The sequence below is a fragment of the Gadus macrocephalus genome, chromosome 13 (genome assembly GCF_031168955.1).
Source record: "Gadus macrocephalus chromosome 13, ASM3116895v1".
In the NCBI taxonomy this organism is placed as follows: domain Eukaryota; kingdom Metazoa; phylum Chordata; class Actinopteri; order Gadiformes; family Gadidae; genus Gadus; species Gadus macrocephalus.
The window spans coordinates 20207581-20229671 of record NC_082394.1 but is presented as its reverse complement, the minus strand read 5'-3'; the positions used below and the strand labels follow the sequence as shown (position 1 = coordinate 20229671).

Sequence of the window (22091 nt, the reverse complement as noted above, 5' to 3'; positions counted from 1 at the left end):
CTTAGATCATTTCATCATATACCATTAAACATACTGTATTGTATTGGGCAATTTAATTTATTTATATAATGTGATATTTGGTTGCAATGGCTTGCAATATACAAATATTACTGCAAAATAATTGTACATTTAAATAGCCACAGTTGCGGGAGTTACAGAGGTGATGGTTGATTTCAATCTCAAACAATGCCAACAATGAACATGTACATTTGGAGCAAGCACTCCTTTACTTAAACTTTATAAGACAGTAGTAGTAGTACTTGGACATTTACCTGAGTGGATGTGTGGCTTAGCCCTTATTATTACAAGTACAAAGTACAAAGTTTGAGTACTTTGAGTAGTTATGGCATTAGCTACAAGACAAATGACAAACGACATGTAATTCACTGTTTCCAAAAGATTTCCTTGCAAGTCAATCCATCTTTTCAAATTTGTGCTATAAATACTTTATATATTGTAGATGATATAACACGGTACTGTATATTTGTATTATAAATATATGGCTCATCACATGAAACCCGGACTTCCTGGTCATCTTCATCACATTATGAAACCCGGACTTCCTGGTCTCCTTCATTTCATTAACCCAGACTTCCTGGTCACCTTTATCACATTAACCCAGACGTATTGGTCCCCCTCATCACATTAGACCAGACTTCCTGGTCTCCTTCATCACATTAGCCCAGACTTCCTGGTCCCCTTCATCACATTAACCCAGACTTCCTGGTCCCCTTTATCACATTAACCCAGACTTCTTGGTCCCCTTCATCACATTAACCCTGACTTCCTGGTCCCCTTCATCACATTAGCCCAGACTTCTTGGTCCCCTTCATTGCATTAAGAAACCCGTCAAACATGTTGACAGAAGTATCATTGGAATAATTCACAACATCGATGTCATCATCGATGTCATCATCGATGTCATCGATGTCAACAACTTCCGACACATCAGATCCGCTCACCGGTGCGCTGGGACAGCGATTCCTTTCCCGACCCAATTTACACCAAAAACCTTCTCCTCCATCGCATCCGGTCTGTCTCTTTCTTCGTCTCTTCATATTCTGCAATTTTTCTGCAGAAGAAACCTTCAACAACAAATGTAATAGTTGGTTTATGTTGCAGATATTAAACATTTTCCTTTTAGTAAAATTTTTTGATTCAATGGATTTGGAATTTTATAAAAACTTAATGCTAAAAAAGCTAGAAATAGAAATGGGAGCGTCAGGTAAAGAAATGCACTTATTTCCATTCATGGAGCAACTAAGAAATGATATAATCACTAGATTGTTGTAGGTAAGATTTAAGAGCTATATTAAGTGGGATTGGTTAGACTTAGCCCAGTGAAATGCACTGTGGGAGATCCGGTCGGATTGGACTGCCGGCCTCCAAATGAGACAATACTTTTTTAGCCCGCATCTGGCTAATTTCTGACCAACCATGGCATCTCTTCCGTGATTGGGTGATGCCAGTGACACCCATAAGATTATGTGATCAGTTTCAAAGGTTTACAGGACATTTGAAAAGCTTCTATCATCATACACAAATCAGATCAAATTGCAAGTTATCCAGTACATACACTAGACACATTTTTCTTTATCAATGCTTTTAAGAGCCATGAGTGTGGTCAACATCACTAAATTTCCTGAATTTTTAAATTGTGATTTAACATTGATGTCTATTGCGCAAGGAGGTTTACGAAACCTTTTAGTGCAAGCATTCAATTCTTAACCACAAGTCTCTGGCTTCAGCGAGATCATTGCTATATCCTTAATCTGTGTTGGTGACAGTGGCTTCTGGACAGTTTTTCTAAACTCAAACAAATGAAAACCTTCTATCACTAATATCTCAAGAAAGCCTCAATGGGCTGGCCATCAATATTGCTCATAGGAATATCGACGGCCCAGAGCCTGAGAGACGCATATGGGAGACGTTCCTCTAGTGATGGAGACGTGCCAGAGGGAGACGGGGGTAAACCAAAGATGGCTGGAGAAATGTACCCCAATGAGGGCTTACACAACTCCCTTTAACAAACATTTGTGTTGCTAATTGCAATACAAACCGTCATTGGAAGCCGGTCGTCTCTCTACGTCCTGAATGAAGACATCAAACATCTGGGTCTCTATGAAGTTGGTGACAAATTGCTGGTGAGACTTGTTCTCTATTGACTTGCAGAAGGTCTTCCTTTGAAAAATTCCAGGCTGTTGGCTTTTGCTGCGCTTCACATGGGCTGAGTAGTGACCCACTGTCTTGACGAAGAATGAAACAAAGGCCTCTGAGACTAAGGTGTTGATCTCTTCCGGAGCTGAAGGGGAAAAGTTTCCAAAGTTACAAATAATAGAGGTTGGATAACTTGTAGTGATGGACAACAGAAATTCAAAATGTACGTCTAATGATGTTAGTAAGGGTTATCAAGGTGTGTATTAAGCATCATGTACTTATGATGTTATAAGGGTTATCAAGGTGTGTATTAAGCATCCTGTACATATGATGTTATTAAGGATAATCAAGGTGTGTATTAAGCATCATGTGATAATGATGTTATTAAGGGTTATCAAGGTGTGTGTTAAGCATCATGTACTACCTGTTTAACTACCTGTTATATATACATATATATATATATATATATATATATATATATATATATATATATATATATGATTGGGAACATGTAAATGCCAATGACTTACTGGAATGGTCTTTCTTGGCACAGAGAGCTTCAAGGAGCTCGTTTTTGAGTGTCTCAGGGATTATAGAGTCCTCATCTCCGACCTGAGGCAGAGAAGGTGGACGTTTAACATTGAGCAATCAAATATGGGATGGTTGACTACAGAATAAATTGATTTGTATTATTTGACTTACGCATGACAAAAATCGTTCCTTCACTTTGGACGACAAATCCACCATCAGCATCTGATGGGCAACAGTGGCTAAGCTGCTTTCATATATACAGAGAAATACATACCACTACGAAGAATGAGATGCTGTATTAAAGTATAAAGTATAAACTTACATCGTCCACATCATCGTTGTCAAAGACACCATCCATCGTGTTCTTGTGCACCCCAAGCAGGTAGGGTGTGGGAGCCATGAGGACCTCCATCAGCACAGTGGGCACGGTGGAGATGAAGGTGTGCTGCCAGGCGAAGGGGCTGAGCAGTGCCGCCACAGCGTGGAGGACCTGCGATAAGGTGCTGAACACCAGGCTCAGGGTTACTACACACAAACCTGCCTGGGGATTTATATCCTTTATTTAGATCATAAACCAATGGCGATTTTTAAGCCACATCCAGTAAAAAGAATGTGCGGAGTCAGAGCAATTAAAATATTACTATTAAAGCTAGCATCTACTTGACCAAAATAATAACCCATATGGATATGACTTGTATAAATACCCAAGCTCTTCAGCGATGAACACAATGCGTCGCTCCATTAGGGTGGAGGCAAAGACCTGCAAGATCTCTTGGTTGGAAAGGTAGCAGAAGAGTATCTGAAAGTCCACATGTTCCAACCTGGATTCAAGTGGCCGTGTAAGCGTTATTATCTATAAAGTAAGACAAACATTTAGGTATTAATCATGATAATAATAATACCAGATCTCCCATAAGCCCGGATGGAAGGCGAGAGCCTGACCCTGCAGTAGACCGGCGCACAGTGGAGGCTGTTCCATGCCCAGACACAACCCATGGTGATACACGGGGAATATTCTGGTGTAAACTCAAGATACATGTGGGAACAGCACTGAGTGAAGACCCAATGCTGTGTGGTTCCTTTCTGCCTCACATACAACATTCTGAATGCTGATTGGGCAGGGTTTGTGTGTATTGAACACATTGCGCTGTGATGTAATGATTTGGTAACATGTGCTTTGTGTGTAGTGGAAACATTGCGCTGTAAGGTAATGATTTGGTCAAATGTGGTTTGTGTGTAGTGGCAACCTTGCTCTGTAATATGTTATTTTATGTTTTTGGATCCTGTTGTCCATCGCTTTAATGATCTTTTTGTTTTTTGTTTTGTTTTTTTCTTTAGTTTGTTGCCATTATTTCAACCAATGATTCAAAGTCCCTCTGGAATGGGCGGTGTGCGTGTGGGGGTTGCCGTGGTTACCTCAGTGCCAGATTCGGGTATGAAGCTCTTGATCTGGACGGTTTCTCCAGGTTCAGGGAAGGGCGCCTCTCTGAGGCTCTGCATGAAGGGATAGATCATCGCCATGGACTTCTCTCGCCGCTTCTCCACCTCATCAAAAATCTACAAAAAAGGATTACAATAAAATGTTGGTGGTTTTCTTCTACTATGAATGCATTCAGCAAGAGGAGTGCTGGGTTTTCTACACTACAATCCATTCCTTTTCTATCTGGGAATGGCCAGGCTTGGTCAAAGTGCCCTGCTGAACACGAGGGGGATCACCTTGGAGAAGAGGCCGAAGCACGCAACTTGGCTCACGATGCAGTAGGCCTCTGGAGGTCGCTTTCCTCTTCCATGAGGCTGAAGGGAACAAAAATTTTTTGAGACCGTAAGAATACATTGCATCGCATTACATTACAATGTAATGTAATGATGACAAGTTGGTCAAATATGACTGATCATAAGGAACACCATTTACAGAAGCACACACACAGAATTAAATCAAAAAACAGCAGTTATAAAACGGTAGAATTAACGTTTGCCTATAGATATACACCTCCTAGAAGTGCATTCTATTTCCATTACTTCTTGGCCTCTGAGTTCTGTACAAGGGTCTGACTATTGGCCTTCATCTGTTATGTTCAGAGGGGAGAGGAGAGGGCGTCCAGGCTGCAGCAGAGTGCTTGGGCCTGGATAATATGAAAGAAAGACACAACGCGCAAGAGCTTGCTTCACCTCCCCCGAAATATGGAAACACTGACCCCTATTCGGGAGGGATGGCAGGAATAAACTCTAACTCTAAACCTATATACTATAGTCCTTCGTTCAACAGGTAGATTTCAGTTGTCCGCACGTAGCAGCTCCTTCAAGAGGGGGCGGCTGCCACACTGAAGGCTCTGGTCCCAAAGTATGAATATCACAAACAATATGGATGGCACATCCCTCGTCATAACTCAGATCTTCCACAGAGGACAGCACTCACCAACAGCCGCCTGCAGAAGCCATTCCGCCTGGTGCCGTCCGTCTCTGTCAGAACAAAGGAGAAGGTCTCACTAGGAAACAGCAAAGAAACAGATTCAACTAGTACCCTTCCCCCCTATTCTTATGGCGAAAGGCCTCAATGTAGTAGAGGTTCTACAACTACTTTTGTGCTCATTAAAGGGGTGATATCATGCTTTTTCAACTTTTCCCATTGCTTTAGTCAGACGTATATACACAGGTTTTTAAAATCGAAGTCCGAGCCATGGGGAGTATTCATCATACCCACCCGGAACGCCCCTAATTACGTTAGTGAAACAGCAGGTTTTAGCTCAAACTCTACTTCCGTAACAGTTTGACGTCAGATAACAAATCTTTCAATTTTTTGTTATAGAATAGAATAGAATAGAAAGCTTTATTGTCATTGTACAAAGTACAACGAAATTCAATGAGCAGCTCCTTAAAAGTGCACACATGTTATCGAATATATTATATATAATAATATACAAAAGCAATATATAATAAAATAAATAAATAAATATATAATAAAAATTTAAAGACACAGTAAAACTTAAATACACAGTAAAGACCACAAACATCAGTGCAGATCTGAGTTCAGTATGGTGACAGCTTTGGGAAAGAAGCTGTTCCTGAGTCTATTTGTTCCGGCATATATGGACCTGAAGCGCCTGTCAGAGGACAACAGGTTGAAGAGGTGGTAGCCGGGGTGGGTGGTGTCCTTCAGGATGCCTCTGGCCCTGCTTAGACAGCGGGAGCCGTAGATGGTGCTTAAGGAAGGCTGAGGGCAGCCGATGATTTTTTGCGCGACATTTGCCACCCTCTGCAGTCTCTTCCTGTCGGCCTCCGTGCAGCTGGAGTGCCACACTGACACAGAGTAGGTCAGCAGGCTCTTGATGGTGGAACGGTAGAAGGTCACCAGCAGCTGTGTGTTTAGATGCTCCCTCCTGAGCACCCTCAGAAAGTGTAGCCGCTGCTGGGCCTTCTTGACCAGCGCTGAGGTGTTGACCGACCAGGAGAGATCAGCAGAGATGTGGACTCTGAGGAATTTGAAGGACTGCACTCGCTCCACACCTTCACCATTGATGTACAGGGGGGCAGGGGCGGCCCTGTTCCGTCGGAAGTCCAGGATGAGTTCCTTGGTCTTGGTGATGTTCAGTGCCAGGTTGTTAGAAACACACCACTCACCAAGTTTCAGGGCCTCATCTCTGTAGGCCGCCTCGTTTCCCCCTGTTATAAGGCCCGCCAGCGTTGTGCCATCAGTGAATTTGACAAAGATGTTCTCTGGGTGGGTGGGACTGCAATCGGATATGTAGAGGGAGTAGAGTAGTGGGCTCAGCACACAGCCCTGGGGAGAGCCAGTGCTGAGAGTGCGGGAGGAGGAGAGGTGAGGACCCAGTTTCACCTACTGGGGTCGGTTGACCAGAAAGTCTTTTATCCAGGAGCAGGTGGGTGGTGGGAGCCCCAGGTTGATTAACTTGGGGATCAGAATGTCTGGTATTATTGTGTTAAAAGCTGAGCTGAAGTCAATGAAGAGCATCCTGACGTAGCTCCCCTCTTTCTCCAGGTGACTCAGCGCTGAGTGGAGAGCGATGGCTATTGCGTCGTCGGTGGATCTGTTAGTCCGGTATGCAAACTTTACTTTATATTGGGCAGATTGACACAAACAGCATTAAAATGGATGTACTGGGCTTAATGGTTCTCACGATCCATAAGGTTGCCCTTTTCAAAATGCTTTGAGGAACAGCACTTTATACACATATTGCACATCACTGGTTGTATGTTGCAAATGGACGTTAACATTGCGCAAGTGGCATTGCAGTATACACACTTGCAATATAGCGATTGAGATATACTCCAGTGCTGCCAACCTTTGGTATTGTGTGAGTGGGATCCAGTTGACTCCCTCAGGGAAACAGAACAATGTGATGGCCTGCAGGGACTTCTCTTCTTCCCTCTGCGGAGGACTGAGGCCTATTTCCTACGACGCAAGGTAAGGCAAGGCCACTTTATTTATATAGCACTTTTCATACACAAGGCAGACTCATAGAAACATTGTCATAAAATAAAATGTTATTATAACAGAAAATAGATAAGTAAAACAAAATCAAAGGCAAAGCAAAAAAAATGCATTGTAGAGAGTGTACAATAAAATGAAATAATAAAATAAAATACATACGCAAGAGAAAATAAAGGCAAAGATGAAATTTGAGATTTAGCAGAAAGACAAGGCAAACATCCAAACAGACTCACCTTAGGGAACTTGTAGATGACGAGCGGCTCATAGGGGCTGTCTTTGGTCTTCTGCTGTAGACTGACCACCACCAGGAACTCAAAGAAGAAGTGGTTGGGTGCTGGGCTCCCTGCCTCGGTAGTTTCAGGTTGGCCGGCGTGTGTTGAGACTCTGTCTTCTCCTGGTATATACAGAATATGCACACATTCAGAACCGGCTTGGAGTTGCTGTTGTATACATTCAAAGGAACTGCTGAGTATGGTGCTACAGAGCGTTTGGCCATAAGGCCGGAGCGGTGTCTGACTAACTCTATCACTAGATTATATTGCACTTGCGCCCCAGGTAAAATTACTCTTGGAACCTTGTCTCGCCTTATATTTACACCCTTTGCTTTGAATGGTTTATTTTAATTTTAATAGATAAAAATAAACCGACATAAATATACATTTTTGAGGAACAAAATGTTTACATTTTACATTTAGGTGATTTTGCTGACGCTTTATCCAAAGTGACTGACAGTGATTCACACTTTCATACACGAGGGCGGTTACCAGTCAACCCGCTCGGCTCTACCCCGTGAGTTACTGCCGCTACTGTTTAGTTTTTTTTGTTAAAATTTATTTTCTTGCATGTATTTTTTATATGTATTTTATTTGTGCTTTTATTATGGTTTAATTGTTTTGATTAAGATTATATTGATTTAGTTGTAAAAACTGAGATTAATTGTGTATTTCATTTGGGAAACAAATCAATCAAGATAATATTACACATTTGCGCAGTTGACTGCAGAATTTAACTGCTACTTCTTTCAAGTAATTCTGTGTGTGTGCTTCTGTAAATGGTGTTCCAGATGATTCCATTTATCAGTCATATTTGACCAACTTGTCATCATTACATTACATTGTAATGTAATGCGATGCAATGTATTCTTACGGTCTCTTGAGAGCTTCTCCTGTAAAGAAACAAATAATGAGCTGAGGCGCTTAGTTGGTCCCGGCTGCCTGGCCTCCGACTGACGGGACATCTCTGCACCCTGGGGAGACAGAATCACTGAGTCTTTACCAAGAGGAACTGCTCCTTCTCAGTATGAACCGGTGTGGTCTACTGGTCTGTGTTGGGGGAACGTTTTCAGCTTTATAGAATGAGACCCAAACCGGGGAAGGCATTGGAACAGACTGCGATTGTCGTTTTTCGTCGCAGTTAACTCTTGAATTTTTGTCTTTGGTCTTCTGAGGAACGCTAAATGTACTGCTGTATGTTATTTGGTTGCATTTTGCTGTGTGCGTTTCCACCCTTTTGGACGGATCACCTGTGCAAAACAGATTTGAATGTTTATGTGTTCTGCCTGGTCAAATTAAGGTCAAACAAATGGAATGTATCCCTTGGTGCAATCCCTAAGCTTTTTGAGGCCGGGGATGATTGTAACAGGGGTTACAATTCGACCCGTGTAGAATTCCAAGATGAATAATTATTCATTCATCCAACATGAATTAACAGAAGTCAGTTGAGACTGTCAAGTGGAAAACAAGCAGCTAGTAGAAAAAATTAACAATAATAGACACATTTCAGATTTTTAGGTGATTGAGGTAACTTAATTAAAAAAGTATATATTTTTTGCACAATTGGCCAGACTGAAAGCCAGGTGGATCATGCGAGTTAAAGTCCAGGCTTGTGGAGAGGGTTTGATGCTCCCTCAGGTGGCTCGGAAGGGAGTTCCAGATCTGGGGGTCATCCGCACAAATGACGACAATTTGGCGACTTCCGTTTGTGTGTGGGATGGGGACTATGTGGCAGCCTAAGGGGGCCGGAAGGATTTGAGGAGTTGTAGGAGGTATTTGAGGTTGGTGAGAGCATCTTGGTAGACAGTGTTGAAGGTGAGCAGGGCTATTGTGTAGTCAATGCCATCTGTTATTTTACGTTATTCCACGCTGCATCAACGGCTTCCAGGACATCCTGCCGCGTGGGAATCAAATGTTGGCTGTGGCGGTTATCCAGCCACACCCTACTAATCTTGCTTGCTTGAGAATTAGATATTTATATATGGTTTGATCACCCAGATCGGTCCTTTAACCTAACAGACTATAAGAGACCACATTCTGTTTGTGAGCAAGGCGACAATGATATGTAATGCCTCATTTTGCAAGACAATTTATAGCCTAATAAAGAACAGCTAGCAGGCCAAGAGCCAGAGAGAAACTTAATGATAGGCTACATTTTCGTTTCATTTCCAGCAAATACTTCTACTTCCTGTTTTGTTGTGCATTTTAGAATGCATAACTGCATTTTACAAGTCAACTTCGATTCACCAGTTCAATCAATTATTCGGCTATTTGTGGTTGAAAAATAATTAAAGATTTAACTTTATCCAGTAATAAACGCCGTTAGGGCGTTCTATTTTTATACTGTTTTAATATATCATCTTTGGTACAATGTTCGATGGAAAATTGGGTGAGCATGAATAACTGATTATTTTCTAATCATACATTTTTGCATGTCACTAATGCCGCTTTTCCACCGCATGGTACCAGCTCGACACGACTCGACTCGACTCAGCTCGCATTTTTTGCGTTTCCACCGCGAAAACATGGTATCTGGTACCTGAAGTGGCTGCTTTTTCTAGTACCGCCTCGCTCTAGGTTCCAAGCAAGCTGAGCCGATGCTAAAAGGTGACGTCGGCAGACGGCCGGCCACTGATAGTGAGGCCAGAGAGTGTGACGAAGTCACGAGAGCGACATGGCAACCATGCTGGTAACAGCCATAGCAGCGCCGCAGCCAACATATTCCACTTCTTCAACTTCTTCAACATGCCAGCTAATAATACGAACACGAATACCATCGCATCGATGTCCTCCATTGTTGTTATGTGGGTTCTGTCCGGGTTGCGTAGGTGTTGTTTGCGTCGCGTACAAAAATACGTCACGGCCCTTTCGTGCAGCCGACCACGCCCACGTCCAGGAGGTACTATTTGCGGTGGAAAAGGACCCGTGCTGCTACCGTGTCGAGTCGTGTCGTGTCAAGTCGTGTCGAGTCGAGCTACATGTGCGGTGGAAAAGCGGCATAACAGTTACATTCCTGAGACTTTCAAACTAAACAGTACAATTCAAGAGACAGATTCTATAGAATCAAAAGATTTATTCACATCCTGGTGTACATTATGCAAATGTCTGTGGCTCTGTAAAAGGAACCCCGTGTACCACCACGTTCTCTCTGGCTGCTGCTCAGTCCTGTACAAATGAATATGCATTAACACACCAGCCCTGGGAAGATTTAAAGTGTAATTCCGGCACAAATTGAACCAAGGATCTTTGTTTTGGCATGAAAACCCATCAAATAAGCCTTCCAGATACCTTTTTAATTGAAAATCGAGTATTATAGTTTGCTGGGCGCAATGTCTGGCGTCCATGTTGTTGGCTTGGGGCATTGAGTTTCGCTTCTAAATCTGCATTTTTGACCACTATTATTGTTAAAAATAGCACCAAACCTCTGCAGTAGCATGACTAGGGTCCCTACACATAAAACGAAGCACAAACAACTTAGTTTGCAAACCCAGAGTTTATTTAAAACGACAGTTTTAAAAGCATTACCGGTAGGCTCGTGTTTACAGGAAGTCCTGTATTGCCGAATGCGCCGGAGTTCAGTTCAAGGAGGAACGTTTTTTGAATTTATAATTTATAAATAATATATAGCAAGTGTTGACACGTAAATTAAAGGAATTGCATATGTATGTAACAGTTACAGAATAATTGTTTGCTACAATCAAGCATGGCACGTTGTTGACGGAAAACGCACTGCACATGTGATTGACGCATAGAGTGAAGGACAGCTCAATCACCGGAGAAGACGACCCATCTACAGCTTGAAGTCAAGAGAGAGATGGTTCGTGTTTGTGTTTTCCCCGGCTGCGGAAAAAAAAAGAAAAGTTTCACTCCAGAAACTTTCCATAGACTGCCATTGCGGTACAATGACCGATCTCTGGTAGACCAGTGGCTTATTGTTCTGAATATGGACATTGAGACGCCAATCAAGACGCTAATGCAGAAGGATCACCGTGTCTGCAGTGTTCATTTTGATAAGGACGACTTCATCATTCCCAAAAGAGCTGCTGACCCAAAGAACCCACAAGGAGTTTCATTGAAGAGGAATGCAATCCCTCGAGTGCGGCAAGTGGCTACGGATAGGCTTGAGGTAAAGTTGTTTGCTTATTTTTTGTGTTATATATGATTGTTCACAATTGGTGTGGGGGAGGATGCGTCACGAAACAAAGTTATAAGTCCTATGAGTCCTAACTTTATTCGAGGAAGTGAAAGATGATCCTGTGAGTTGTCCAGGTAGGCTAACCTCGATTTATTGTGTATGAGGATTTGTGGCGGGAATTTCCGGACCACGTCAATCGTTTTCTGTGTCAACCGGGTAGAATAAAGTCATCAGAACGTTTAACAATTGCGGTCATATACTTGGTAATATACGTCACAAGTCCATACAACAAACAATAAAACAAACGTTGCAAGGAGAAGTCCATTATCAGCTTCCACTGATAGATTACCATTTTATTAACCAAATGGTAAGATAGTATTGGGGGGCAATGCTGCCCTGGCAATATGAATTCCTGGCTTTAGCCAATGGAATGGTCTTCTCCTTGCAACGTTTGTTTTATTGTTTGTTGTATGGTCTTGTACCGTTTTTACACAAATATGACCACAATTGTTAAACTTTCTGATTACTTTATTCTACCCGGTTGACACAGAAAACAAGTGACGTGGTCCGGAAATTCCCACCACAAATCCTTATACACAATAAATTGAGGTTGGCCTACCTGGACAACTCACAAGATCATTTTTCACTTCCTCGAATGAAGTTAGAGCTTATAACTTTGTTTCGTGACGCATCCTCCCCCACACCAATTGTGAACAATCATATAACACGAAAAATAAGCAAACAACTTTACCTCAAGTCTATCCGTAGCCACTTGCCGCACTCGAGGGATTGCATTTCTCTTCAATGAAACTCTTTTTGGGTTCTTTGGGTCAGCAGCTCTTTTGGGAATGATGAAATTGTCCTTATCAAAATGAGCACTGCAGACACGGTGATCCTTCTGCATTAGTGTCTTGATTGGCGTCTCAATGTCCATATTCAGAACAAATAAGCCACTGGTCTACCAGAGATCAGTCATTGTACCGCAATGGCAGTCTATGGAAAGTTTCTGGAGTGTAACTTTTCATTTTTTTTCCGCAGCCGGGGAAAACACAAACACGAACCATATCTCTCTTGACTTCAAGCTGTAGATGGGTCTTCTTCTCTGATGATTGAGCTGTCCTTCACTCTATGCGTCAATCACGTGTGCAGTGCGTCTTCCGTCAACAACGTGCCATGCTTGATTGTAGCGAACAATGATTTTGTAATTGTAACTTACATATGCAATTCCTTTAATTTACGTGTCAACACTTGCTATGTATTATTTATAAATATAAATTATATAAATTATAAATGATCGTCGGATGTTTCCGGCGGACCGGCGGACCACGCGTGTCACATCGTCCCAATTCATATACCCAATACAACAAGTTGGACAAAACGCGTTTAGCATTTGGATTTAGTATTTTGTTTGAATTGAACAGTTACACTTAAGAGAACTAAAACGAGAACTAAAACGGACCGTCCTGGACGTCTGATTCACAAAGAAGTAAACACTTCCGGGTTTGTGTCAGACTGTCCCGACCCGTATCCATGGAAGAATGGAAAAAGATGAAAGATGAGTTGGACCACATCAACCGGAAATCCCTGAAGACAAAAGATATGAAAACTATTGAGACAGCAGAGAAACTGGAGGATCTGGAAAACACAAGTTCCAGAGCTCTCATGTTCACAGCTATCAAGGATTTGTTCGCTTTCTCCATGAGAGCTCTGAACCTTTGTAAAACTATTGCAGATACTAAAGATGTCACAAGTTCTGTCCCACAGGATTTCCCCAACTTTGAAGAGATAATAAAGAAGCAGCTCCATGATGTAATACCTGATTTATTGAAAGCAGCTATGGCTACATTGCCTACTACAGGACAGGGCAACCCTAAAGAGACCAAAGAAGACAAACAGCTCCCTGTCAGACATACTCTCACGGTTGAAAGGATTGTTGATGGGGTCAGTGGAGACCAAGAGGATCCAGCGCCTATCACGGATGTAGATTGGATTGCGATGAAAAGGGACGTCAAAGGAACCCTAAAAAAGGTTCCGGTGAAGAAGGCCTCAGTATCTGGGGGAACTGCAATCCTCAACTTCGCTTCAAAAGCTCACCTGGATGAAGCCAAAGAAGCCCTCTCCTTGAAGTACAAGGTTTCCTCGAAATCTGAAGACAGAAAGAAGTTGGATCCCAAACTAACTATCCGGGATATTCCAACTGACATAATCAGCAAAGAGACCCTTGAAGAGAAGCTCCTGGAGAAGAACGAGAATATGAAATCCATCAAGGTTGTGTTCTTTGATGACAAGCAGAGATACGCTGTAATCCAAGTCAGTGCAGAAACCCGGAAGTCAATAAGGCGAAATGGAGACTGTGTAAACATTGACCTCAGTGAGCACTATGTTACAGACCGTTTTCATGTCATTCAGTGCTATCACTGTCAAGAATTCGGTCACATGGCTAACTCTAGGTACTGTAAAGACAAAGACCCTACATGTTTCTACTGTGGGGGGAGTCACACCTCAAGGGACTGCATGAACAAGAAAGACAACAAGATCAAGAAGATGAAGTGCTCCAACTGTTGCAAGAGCAGAAATCCCTCCGAGAAGAACTCAGCAGCAACACACAAAGCCTCTGACAATTTGTGTCCCTCGTTTGTAAGAGAGCGAGCAGCCATTATGTCTAGGACAGCCGGATGTGAACAGGCAAAAAACTCCTACATACAGAGGATCAAAGAGGCCAAAGCACGCCTCGGACGAGTTTAAGGATAGCAACATTTAATGTCCGATCTCTAGTCAACAAGACAGTAGGAGTCCTAGAACATCTTCAAGATGTTGACTGTGACATTTGTTTTGTGCAAGAAACCTTCCTTCGAGATGGGAACAAGGCCAAGCTGATGGAAATCAAAGACTATGGATGGGATGTCATATCGGACCCGAGGAAACACAGGAGTGGTGGAGGAATAGCCATGCTTTACCGGGATACTGTTCAGTTAAAATCCAACAGCAAAGTCACGAAGTACAAGTCTTTTCAAGTCATGGAGTCACTCTTGCACTCTGAACAAGATACTGTAAGACTGGTAAACATCTATCGACCTCCGTACACCAAGAAAGCTAGTTTCACTGAGTGTGCTTTCCTAGAGGAATTTGATGAGTATCTCAAAGACCTCTCAGGGAAACCTGGTTCTCCTATCATCGCTGGGGATTTCAACTTTCATATGGAAAGACCCGAAGAACACTCCCCAAGAAGTTTTACCAACTCTTGGAAGACCACGACCTGTACCAGCACGTTCCACTTGAGCCAACCCATGACCAAGGTGGAACTCTGGACCTTGTAGTTACCAACAAAGCCCTTAGAAGGAAACTGAGCTTGTTTAAGATCTGCCCCTCAAGGACCAAATCTGACCACTTCCTTGTACTCTTTGATGCTGATATTAAGCCAAAGATCCCTAAAGACAAGTTTATGACCTACAGAAATTTCAAAATGATTGATGCAGAACAATTCAAAGAAGAACTAATCGACTCAAAATTAGCGGACTTCCCTGAAGACATGCCAGCAGACGATGCTGTCATTCTCTACAACACTGTGCTGACTCAGCTAATGGATAAGCACTGCCCTTTCATCAAGAAGAAAATAATGAAGAACCCGATGCCCTGGTTGGACTTGGAACTCCGCATTCTCAGACGCAAAAGAAGAGTGGCTGAACGTGCTTGGAGGAAGAGCAAAGAAGAAGAAGACCTTGCAAGATCGGAGTTGCCTCATGTTATACAGTCGCCAGGACCAAAACAGCGTGTGGCAAGATCGGAGTATGTTAGAGCTAGGGATGAGTTCACTTGTTTTGAGTATGTCAAGAGATGTGCTCACCACAATGCCTCTCTCAAATCCCCCTCAGGGGACTCTAAAACACTCTACAAGAAGCTCAATAGACTACTTGGAAATGATGCTCAAGACCTTCCAAACTACAAAGATCCCGTTAAACTTTCTGAAGATTTCAAAGATTTCTTCGCAGATAAAGTTACTACCATCCGGGATGGTATAGAGAAGGAAAAGAGTATAACTCCTACAGCAGCTGAGGAACCCTCTTTTGCTACTGACAAAGACCAACCCCTCAACAAAGACCCTACTCTTGATGAAGACTGCAGATTCTACAGTTTCTCTGAGATAACAGCTGATGAACTCAAAGACTTACTCTCTAAGATGTCCAACAAGTTTTGTTGCCTGGATCCAATCCCAACATTTCTTCTTAAAGACTGTGTAAAAGAGCTGACGCCTGTTCTACTCCACATCATCAACTCCTCGTTAAAGACCGGAACTTTTCCATCTGACATGAAGAAAGCAGTCATCAAACCAACTCTGAAGAAGGACAATGCTGATGTTGACATCCTTAGCAATTATCGACCAGTCTCCAACCTTTCTGCTATTTCGAAGATTCTTGAGAAAATTGTGCTGAACCAACTCAACGTCCATCTCTCAAGACATAGTCTCTACTCAGAGGTCCAATCTGGATACCGCCCTGATCACAGTTGTGAAACACTGCTGGTTAGAATGTGTGATGATATCAACAGGGAGATTGGAGCTGGCAATGTTGTCATTGTTGTACTGCTTGACCTCAGTGCAGCGTTTGACACCATCGACCACACAGTATTGCTGGAAAAGCTACTGAATGACTATGGTGTCACCGGAAGCGCCCTGCAGTGGATGAAGTCCTACCTTGAGAAGAGATATTTCTGTGTAAAGATTGATGATACGCTCTCATCCTTCTTGGAGTTGTTGTTTGGAGTCCCCCAAGGATCACTCCTGGGGCCGATTCTTTTCATCCTTTACATCAAAGCCCCCCAGAAAATCGCAGGGAAATATGGACTTGATATCCAACTATACGCAGATGACTCTCAGCTTTACATCTCGTTTCATCCAAATCATGCATCTCAGTTTACAGATGTTCAAGACAGAACCAACAGATGTCTTGCAGAAATAAAAGTGTGGATGGTCAACAACTTCATGAAACTCAACGAATCAAAGACCGAGCTCTTGGTGCTAGGCAAGAGTCATGTCCTCAAACAATGTGAACTCAATGTCAGCCTGCAGTTTGGAAGCACGACAATTCTACCAACTGAGTGCAAAGGGGATAGCTGGAAGAGCCTTGGAGTGAAGTTCGACAAATCCCTCAACATGGAAAGACAGATCAACAGTGTGAAGAAGAAATGCAGCTGGACAATGATGAACCTGAGAACCATTGGTCGCTATCTTGACGAAAGTATCAAGCTCATGATGGTGAAGCAATTAGTCATATCTAAGATAGATTACTGTAACAAGCCAACAACATGGACGCCAAACATTGCGCCCAGCAAACTATTGGGGGGTTTACACCTACCTGATAGTGGGCCCCGATGGCTTAATCAGCAGCTATCGTTATAACATCGGCAAATAGCGTGGTTGCATCGGGAAACACTGTTACTCTTCCCGGGAACATCGTTAGACAACGGGAAGAAACGGGAAGAAATGCTCAATGATCGGGCAACATCGGGCAACATTGGCAAAGAACGAACATGTTTGTTAATTTTGGGTCTATCGGGGTAGAATCGGTTACCAGGTGTTGCTATGGGCTAATCGGCTATAATCGGGAATAGAACGGGAGTATAACGTAAGACATCGCAAGTCGTTCGGGAATTTTCCTGGGCACATCGGCTATATTCGTTAATCTTCCGCGCTTTATTGTGTTTTATATCGGCAACCTCAACACACGAAAGACCCTCGAGAACCCTCGACAAATAACGATTGTGAGTGACCAGATTGTGTTAAGGAAGACCCTCAATCTGCCACTTGGGTATAAATAGGGGGTGATGGATGGATGTCCTACTTTTATAATTACAGGGGTACTTCGCCCATTTAGAGCCGGCGTTCTATTATTATAAAATCGCTATTGTAATATAAATGAATATATAAATAAATATCAGTCTAAACCAGTCTCCCCTTTGCCTTCTATCGAAATGACGCCAAATGATGCCAAACGCGTCATTTGACGTGTTTGGTGTGTGTGTGTGTGCGTGCGTGTGTGTGCGTGCGTGCGTGTGTGCGTGTGTCTCTGCGTGCATGTGTGGGTTACACTGTTAAACAAAAAAACTGCTGGAAGAAAGACCGAGGCACAGTTTAGCATCTAGGAGTACTGCCTACACCCATGATTCACTTGAGAAGGGCGACAGCTCGGATAGGCTGTGAGTTGGCTGTGAATACCTTGTGTGAAATTCTTTCAGTTAGCGAAGTTTCGGCCTGTCTTGTCTCAATACATGTTTGTTCTGCACCAAAACAAATTCCTTTTATGTGAAAACCTGGCAATAAATCTGATTCTACCAGATGGACAAACGAGACTTAGATAGGCCCTCACACCAGTGACTCATAACCTCAAGCCTGTATCAGGAGGACAACTAGACTTACACCCATATCTCATCACCTAAAGGCTGCATCAGTAAGACAAACTTGACTAACACCAGTAACTCATCACCTTAAGGCTGAGTAGGACAAACTCCCTTTGCAAAGACTGGCTAAACCAGAAGGACGTGCTTTTTATGTTGTTGTACTGCCAGTAATGTGTTTTGGTTTCCTCTTGTAATGTAGGCCATACAGGAATAGTCCTGGTTCTGTGCCAATCATTTACTCAGTTCTGTGTGTCTGCTACCCATCCTGATCGGTTTAATTTACTATGTGCGTAATCGAGAACATCTCCATCTCTCCTTCTCAGAAACCTGATAAAGGTTCTCCATTAACAACATCATCCAATACTCATCTTATCCAATTGTCTTGTGTTCCCTTTTACAATGAAAAGGCAATGTTCCACAACAGTTACTACCCCAACAAACACATAATATATGCCCAGGCCATACGAATACTCAACTGATACTCAGCAAGGGAGGCAGCTATTATTCATGTAATAATGTTTCAATGTAAAAACGTAATTATAAACTCTTCCAGTAGTGGGAGGACTACGGAACACGTGGCCTTAGGATGAGTATCCTGCGTGGATGGAGTTCTTTATTGTCTAGATTTTCGGGCCGAACACTTTCCTTTTTCTACTAATGATACGGCGTGAGAGCCTACTCTCCGACGTCTTTTGGCACTTTCTTATTTGTGCCCAAATTAGAAAAGACAACATTTAGAAATTAGTAGGTTACTAATGCTAGAAATCTGGTTGCTCCTGAGCAAGAACGGTTGGCTATTTTTAGAAGCCTAAAAAGGGAGGGTAGGTTACTTTAAATAAATAAGGATAACAAATAAGGTTGTCCTAAATAAATAGTTTCAGTATTTGCGTATTCATCAGCTATGGAAATTTGATTTACCAGGCTAAACATCTCAAATAATTTAATTCCACTGTACGACAGAAGAAGGACAGTGTTTTTTAGACAGTCAAGTCGAGCTTTAAACCTACCTTTAATAGTCGAAGGGCATCTAAAATTTCCGCATACACAAACGCGCTAGAAGAGCCGAAATAAACAGTTTGACGGGGTGGACAGACCTTTGTGTTATCGTTTCCAATGTCCCTCCCGGTAGCAGATGAGGAGGTTTACAGTAGCCTACTAGAGGAGTCTGTGATACGGCTAGGCTGTACCGAGGAGGTACACCACAGTCGAGCTGTGTTGTTGGAGAGCGGCTCTTCTGTCTAGGATAGCGCACGGTGCCGAGGAGGTGCGTTTTGAACGGTTCTGCTATGATCAATAAAGTGAACGCGTTTCCAACTCGCCTGAATCAAGTCACGTAGGCCTATTTGAATGTCTGGAATAGGGCTGTCAGAAACTCAGAGGCAACACCCTCTTACCCTGTGTCCGAACGAAATGAAAGCAGACGTATCAGAGTATTCTAGCCTACCTCTCACTGCTGTCCCTGTTCTGCAATACAGGTTCCCTTTTCTGGCAACTTTAAATGTGCTGTTTAATGTAAGATTTAAGAGCTACAAGTTTATTTTAAAAAATCCAGACATCGGTCAGGTAGTATTGGGACAAATTCACTGACAATATATATGTTTGCGGTAATGTTTGGATGATGGCCGATTCACTTTTACGATACACCAGATTTCTAACATCACCACCCGGCGGCCTTTGTCCAGAGGAGCCCAATAATACTCACCTAGGTGGAGTATGGCATAGATGGATGTTGCTTAACTAGCAATGCCAATTGCTAGGATCCCTGCCAGACAAGGGATGCAGGTGGGGATGTTGAATCCAGTTTATTGTAAAGTACCATTATAATGGTGATCCGCTGCCATGCAGACGTTGTCCCTGAGGGGGTGGTGATGGCTGGTTTAAAGGTCCCATATGGCATGAAAATGTCACTTTATGAGGTTTTCTATGAGTGAACATTAATATGAGTTCCTCTAGCCTGCCTATGGTCCTCCAGTAGCTAGAAATGGCCTTAGGTGTAAACAAAGCTCAGACGAGTCGATTTAGATTTTTTCCTGTATGTCGTCATACGGGGACATGTTACCTCCCCTTTCTCTGCTTTGCCCAATGAGCTACGACCGTGCGAGCGCCACGTGTGTGTGAATCAAGCCCTAACCACAGCGAGTTCTACCAGCATCCAATGCGGAAGTGACAAACATTGCAGTAGCACCGGGTGGCCACTACGAGGGGGTACCAAAAGTGAGCAATTCTTAGTTGACTCACTTGTTAAACAGGCCGTTTTCACAGTCTTATTAAACCTATTCACAGCCTGGTCCAAAAAAACATTCTAGTTAGTATGTTTAGTTCCTTCTCTATGACAATGCTGAGGGGGGGGATTTTTTTTTTTGCATCCTAGCTTTTATTTAATTAGAGGTTAAAATGTATGAATAATTAGGGGTGCAGCCTCTTGAGTGACTGCTTACCTAGATGGCCTTTTTTGGTTAGAGGAAATGGGGCAGAGTCAAACTATGACAAGATGGTGACGCTCATAAGCCAAGAGAATTGGATGCAGTTGGAATAACTGAGGTTTGCCCGGATGCTACATCCATTTTATATACTATCTATGGTGTGAATACACACACTGTAACGCAAGTGTTGTCCACTTCTTTCTTATTTGAGCCATGGTTATCTCAGCCATGGTTGAAAAGGAATTGGAGGCGCGCGTCGTCTGGAGGCGCACACAGCTTTTGGCCGTGATAATATATATTATATGATATAGATATCTATGTATAATATGATATTATTTAGATATAGAGCTCCAGGGCTCCCGCCCGGGGCACCCGGAGTGTTCTAGAGTATTTACAGAACACGGTCAAAGGCTGTGTGCGCCTCGCCATGGCGATATATCCACTGTATACAGAGTAGACCCCGAAGCCATTTGTTTTGAGAATAATGGCTGGCTGATGAAGTTGGCTGGCTAGCCGGCTCAGCCAAAACCTAAATGGCTGCTGCAGCCGCCAAATTTTTCATGGCTGAAAATGTTCTTGTGTATGTCTCTGTGTGATGGGCTTTGACTTTTGCCCAAAAATCATATTCGAAGTTTGTTTGTTTATTAATATAAATATTCGAATATATTTGAATATTTATTAATAATATTTTGAACATTAAATGCCTTCAGTAAGACCTGGATTGGGCTTTGCAAGGTTTGTTTACCGGCTTTGCTATGGTTACCAGTCTTACGTGATCCAACGGTTTATTAGGTTTCTAATAAATCGCTGTCTAATCAATACTTCATTCACATTCGGAGTCAAAGCCCTACTATGTGATAGAATTATTACCTGATGCAAATAATTCTAGCGGGCTCAGCCAAAGTTTATTAGATGGCGGCTTATTTTGGCTTTTACAATTATTGGCTGGCGGTGGCTGAAATTCGAAATGGCGCAAATGGTGGCGCAAATGGTGGCGCCTGGCGGCGGCTTCGGGGTCTAATACAGAGCGCATGGTACCGCACCCCCACCCTCATCCTTGACCCGCCTCTCTCCTCATTTGCATTAAAGCTACTGACACCGAAACGGCGCGTTTGGGGGAAGCTCATAGTGCGACTGGCTTGTAGTGGCTTTAATACTGCACCACGGCTGAATTTCGGAAACGTCTTCAAATACTCGGCTAGGGGCCCACTAATACCTATATTAAAGCATCCATAAAGCAGCATGCCATGGGACCTTTAACCTGTGCACAATGATCACTCAATGTGCACATTGTGAGTACAGTCTTATCTATGAAAGTGTTATTGGTATTACATTTATATCTGCATCTGAGTAAATATGTATGTTTACATAATAATATATATAATATAGTTAATATAATACTAACTTTATTCATATTGCACCTTACAAAACAGTATGTTTATATTGCTGTTCTTCAATGTCGGCCCCTGTAGCTGAACGGAGTGGGAAGGACGGAGGTAGCACTGCCTGTGGAAGGACAGCTCTCTCCTCCAGACAAACAAACATCTCAGCAAGCCAAAGAGGACAGAGAGCCAGCTTAGAGCAGTTTCCGGGAAAGTTAGGAAGCCGAGTGCAAAAGGCATGATCTTCTAAATGCAAGGCCTGGCGCACACACCAAATTGGAAGAATTACAAGCAAGAGCTTGTACCGTTTTGGTACAGCAGAAGACCAGACATAAAACAACAAGCAGA

At 42.8% G+C, this 22091-nt stretch overlaps 1 protein-coding gene across 2 annotated transcripts; it reads right to left on the bottom strand.

The window, feature by feature from the left end:
* Positions 1-36: 36 nt before the first annotated feature.
* Positions 37-19462, bottom strand: dennd2db (DENN/MADD domain containing 2Db). 2 transcript variants are annotated; one of them, XM_060068220.1, is made up of 14 exons: positions 18946-19462; positions 8285-8384; positions 7372-7532; positions 6990-7099; positions 5105-5174; positions 4405-4482; positions 4105-4245; positions 3393-3541; positions 3011-3191; positions 2860-2910; positions 2688-2769; positions 2060-2302; positions 888-1085; positions 37-779 (listed from the first exon to the last, which is right to left on the bottom strand). In XM_060068220.1, exons 2-13 carry the CDS (start codon positions 8373-8375, stop codon positions 1000-1002), a joined length of 1443 nt encoding a protein of 480 aa, XP_059924203.1. In that variant the 5' UTR covers positions 8376-8384; positions 18946-19462; the 3' UTR covers positions 37-779; positions 888-999. The 2 variants fall into 2 exon arrangements, with proteins under 2 accessions (XP_059924203.1, XP_059924204.1); XM_060068221.1 differs by having other exon boundaries at positions 19033-19462.
* Between the last annotated feature and the right edge of the window lie 2629 nt (positions 19463-22091).

Excerpts from the sequence above, each read along its gene's own strand:
- dennd2db (XM_060068220.1), bottom strand. The coding sequence starts at position 8,375 with ATGTCCCGTCAGTCGGAGGCCAGGCAGCCGGGACCAACTAAGCGCCTC. Across the intron at positions 7,533-8,284 it reads GGAGAAGCTCTCAAGAGACC|GAGAAGACAGAGTCTCAACA; the intron begins GTAAGAATACAT and ends TGTATATACCAG. Across the intron at positions 2,911-3,010 it reads ACAACGATGATGTGGACGAT|ATGCTGATGGTGGATTTGTC; the intron begins GTAAGTTTATAC and ends GTTGCCCATCAG.